The sequence below is a fragment of the Pinus tabuliformis genome, chromosome 1_2 (assembly GCF_031772625.1).
Source record: "Pinus tabuliformis cultivar Carrire ecotype Pingquan chromosome 1_2, CPIR1, whole genome shotgun sequence".
NCBI classification, from domain to species: Eukaryota; Viridiplantae; Streptophyta; class Pinopsida; order Pinales; family Pinaceae; genus Pinus; species Pinus tabuliformis.
Window position 1 is genome coordinate 154205416 of NC_142298.1, and position 4461 is coordinate 154209876.

General features: G+C 31.7%; 1 protein-coding gene across 1 annotated transcript; it reads left to right on the forward strand.

The window, feature by feature from the left end:
* Window positions 1–298: 298 nt before the first annotated feature.
* Window positions 299–691, forward strand: LOC149204969 (uncharacterized). The gene has a single exon (XM_089397256.1). It carries the CDS (start codon window positions 299–301, stop codon window positions 689–691), a length of 393 nt encoding a protein of 130 aa, XP_089253382.1.
* Window positions 692–4461: the final 3770 nt, after the last annotated feature.

Here is a 4461-nt window from a genome sequence, read left to right on the forward strand (position 1 = left end):
TAATCATATTTTCTATATGTTCCCAACCACACGTTTGGTTCGGAGTCTTATTTCACAAGGCCCCATCCTATCGCTTAGCTTGGCATCAAATTTTGAACAAGGTATTAATATATGGTCTGTTGGGAATCGTAAATATAAGGAGTTGCCTATTTTCATAATATGGGAAATATGGATAGCCCGAAATCATTTTATTTTTTATGGACATCTGATTGATACATCTCAAGTATGCCACGGGTATTTATCTTGGATGTCAACTCTCTCACATGAGACTGATATTCCTAAAAACGCATACCACTGCATGGTCCCTCTGACTTTTTGCATTCCAATTGGATGCTTTGATGGTGCAGCACAATTTGGCATGTGCGGGTGTGGAGCAGTACTTAAGACAAATGGAGACTCTCAGTATAATATTTCCTGGAACAGAGGACCAGGCACCAATACTAGAGCAGAAATAATTGCATTATGGGGATTACTCTTGTTCGTGAAAGAGAAAGAGATACACAATCTCCACATATATGGGGACTCTAGATCTCTTATTGAAGGCATACAGGGAAATACAGATTTTGATCCTCCTAATATATCTGGCAAGATGAACAGGATCAAACATATCCTGGCCTCCCTCACGGACTTCACAATAAATGATATATACAGGGAATCCAACATGGAGGTTGACAAATTTTCCAAAGGATGACTTGGATGGACATATGGAGTTATGAAGTTCAAATATACAGAAGATAATTTCATTAGGGAGGAAGGTTTGATCAAGCTGTCATAGCACCATTTGCTCTTTTTCTACTTAGTTTTTTTTGTATGTTGAATCATATACATATGCTAGGATGATGTTTTAGAAATCTTTTCATGCAATGTTTTTTCACTTGCAACGGTACAAGATTGAGAAGTTTTATGGAACATGTCTAGAAAAGGATTATATTTTGGTATGTAAACAATATCGGTTTATACTTTCTGAATCTTACTTATGAAGCAAAGATGAACAAATCCCTGAAAAATCTACTAGTCTTTATCCATATTAATATAAAGCCAACATTTTTTTCTTCTTCTGATGAAAAAAATAAATAAATAAATAAATTTCAAAACTGTAATAAAATATTTACCAAATAAAAAACAATTTCAATTATACATATATAAAAGATCAATCATTTTACTTTTGAGTGGATTTGTTGGATTTGATTAAAATTACAACGTAATATGAAGGATATGGATTTGTGTAATTCCTTGTATGCTTAATATAGAGTTGACATGTAGTATTTAAAAAATATATACTAATAACTAAAAATATTTCACCCTTTTTCATAAGAAATCTATCTTGGATTTAGTGCGCCAAGAGGTGCATTCTATAACCCAATATGACGGAGATGTGCAATTACTTATATGCTCAACCTAAACTTGACATATGTTCCTTTTAAAATAAAAATAAAATACTAATGAAAAACAAAAACAAGAAACAACGATGTTGACTATAATAAAAACAAAAAATTAGATATACATATTTGATTCTTTTTAATTAAAAATAATATAAAAGACATCAGTAATATCACTCTGAGTGTGTAATATCCCCAATTTTGTGAGCATGGAGTCACTAAGGAATTTTACCCAATTTTAGTAATATTAATTAAAAAGGGGCAAATATTATTGGAGAAAGGTGGCTAGTATTACTTTATCGAAGAATAGTGGCAAATTATTATTTTATTAAATGGTGGAAAAAGTGACTTAGTAGAAAATGGCCCCCACCAATAAAATAATATTAAAAAAAAAAATTCTAGAGGAATGAGGAGAAATTATAAAAGGAGGATGGACTCATTTTGTGGATTATCTTCTACATTTGTAAACAAACACTCACTTGTACACTTTTTTGTTTAGCAAGTCTACGGCTGGTTAGCCATGAATCTCTCACGCGGGAGATTAAACCTCTACTTCGAGGGACCATCTGTGCCTGCCCTAGGGAGGTTGTTCTACAGGAGATTTCAGGGAGTCAAGGGCAACAACACACATCAATCACCAGCATAGAGAGAGGGAAGTGTGTATTTCTGGGCAGCCAAAAAATATGCAGAGGGAACTGAAGATCAGCAGGGGACTCATTGCTTGTCGGGAGATCCGAGAGCTAAGGAGGCAGCATAGAGCAGTCATTTTCACTGGATTTTGCAACTGTTGAGCCAGCTACTGGCAGTTCACATTTCTGAGCAAAGGGACAACGCAAAGGCCACCCAGCAGATTTTCGTGATACATGGGAGCAGCTGATTCGGGCCAAGAGATCATTCGAGAAGTGAGGAGTGGGATAGCATGGGTGAACTCAGCATTTTGGAGGAGTTTGCAGCAGGTCAAATTTGGCAGCGATAGCTGGGGTGAGGTTCCAAGCGGGTCGAAAATCAGAGTCAAACCTAGCCAAATTCCCTTTTGGGTTTTTATGGGTTTTGGCCAAGGAGTTTGGGGTTAAAAGCACACAATTTTCTAAGTGGTTTTAGTGCATTTTCCAGCTAGTCGAAGTTCAGCAGTGTAGTAGTTTTTTGGGCAACACAGTGCACATTGGTGCAGCAGTTGGGCAACCTTCAACTCAGCCATTTTCTTACCTAGGTTTGGTCCTGTTTGTCCATTAAGACAAGCCCAGGTGCACCATTTCACTATATATTGTATTTTTCTTGCAGAATTATAATAAAATGGCTCTGAAGTTCTTCATTTGCAGTTTTTATGTGGGTGCTTAATGAATATTTCGTTTTTGTATTTTGTTGCATAGGATAATTGTTATTATACTTGTATTTCCTATTTAGGAACATTACAGAGTGTATGGTTGGTTGGTTGATTGATGTTACAACTCAGTATTAAAAAGATAGAAATATGTAATTCCTTTCATACAATATAAAATTGACGTGATATTTAAAAATTATATATTAATAACAAAAAAATATTTCACTGTCAACTAGAGGTAAGATATTTAAATATCCATACCAACTTGATTTTATATTAGTTTTGTCTAAAAATAAAAATATCCATGTCAATTTTTTATTATTTTAAAGCTAAAAATAATTCAAATATTTCAATGTCAATCTTAAATAAATTACTTTTAAGAATTGGGAATAAATTTTTACTAAGAAGGTAATTGTAATTCATGTTGTTCTTAATATGAAGTTGATATCTCGCATTTAAAAATTATTAATCAAAATAGATTCATCTTAACTCCTAATCTACCAAGTATGGAGAGAAATCAAATCCCTGAATATGCAAACCTCTTTTTGAAAGCAAAACTTGAATAAAGATTTGTCTATTTAATTCCTTTGGGCTCGTCGTAAATCAGAAATTAAGATGAATATATGTATGTTCTTAATAATATATTTATGTCATATATAAATTCTATATATCTATATATGAGAATATTATTGATATTTAATTTTATTAAAAACATAATAAAATAATGGTTCTCCAAACCACAAAAGCTAATATCCTTTAACAATATGGACTATATTTCAATATACAAAATTAAGTAAAATATTTCAATATCATATATATAGAAAGAGATATTACTCAATATAAAAAAGACTTAAAATTATATTAATAATAGAAAAAATATTTTAATGTAGATAATGTGAACCAATATTTCAATGTCAATTATGTATATACTAGCCTAGATCCATCTTAATCCCGGATCTATCAAGCGTTGAGAGGGATCAAATCTCTCGAGGTGCAAACCTCTTTTTTTAGTGAAAAACTTGAGGAAAGGTTTGCACCTCAAGAGATTTGATCTCTCTTGGCACTTGATAGATCCGGGGTTAAGATGGATCTAGGCTGGTGTTAGTCATGTGCAATCATACAAAATTTGTTGAACATATAATTATTTTGATCAATTTAAATATGTTAAATATGTCTAATATTAATTTGGTCAATTTAACTTTAACATTACTTAGTTACCTCGGACATATTAATTTGATCAATTTAACTTTAACATTACTTAGTTACCTCAGTTTGTTGAGATGTGAGAGATTGTTAATAACTTGAATGATGAAAAATGATGAAATAAAGATTTTAAGTGCAAAGTGACAATGTAACAATGTTGAACGATAGAAAATGTGAATAATAAGAATATAGTGAATTACAAACAATTTTCATTATGATCAATCTAAAGCCATTTTCTAAATATGTCTAATATTAATTTGGCCAATTTAACTTTAACTTCGTTTAGTTACCTCAGTTTGTTGGGATGAGAGAGATTGTTAGTAACTTGAATGATGAAAAATGATGAAATAAAAATTATAAGTGAAAAGTGACAATGTAACAATGTTGAACGATAGAAATGTGAATAATAAGAATATAGTGAATTACAAACAATCTTCATTGTAATCAATCTAAAACTATTTTCTTTTATTACTCTGATTGTCACACCTATATGCAAAGTGATTAACAATGTTGAATGATGGAAAATGGGAATAATAAGAAAGTGGTCAATTACAAATA

What these genes read in the sequence shown, in the direction of transcription:
- LOC149204969 (XM_089397256.1), top strand. Translation starts at nt 299, where the DNA reads ATGGTCCCTCTGACTTTTTGCATTCCAATTGGATGCTTTGATGGTGCA.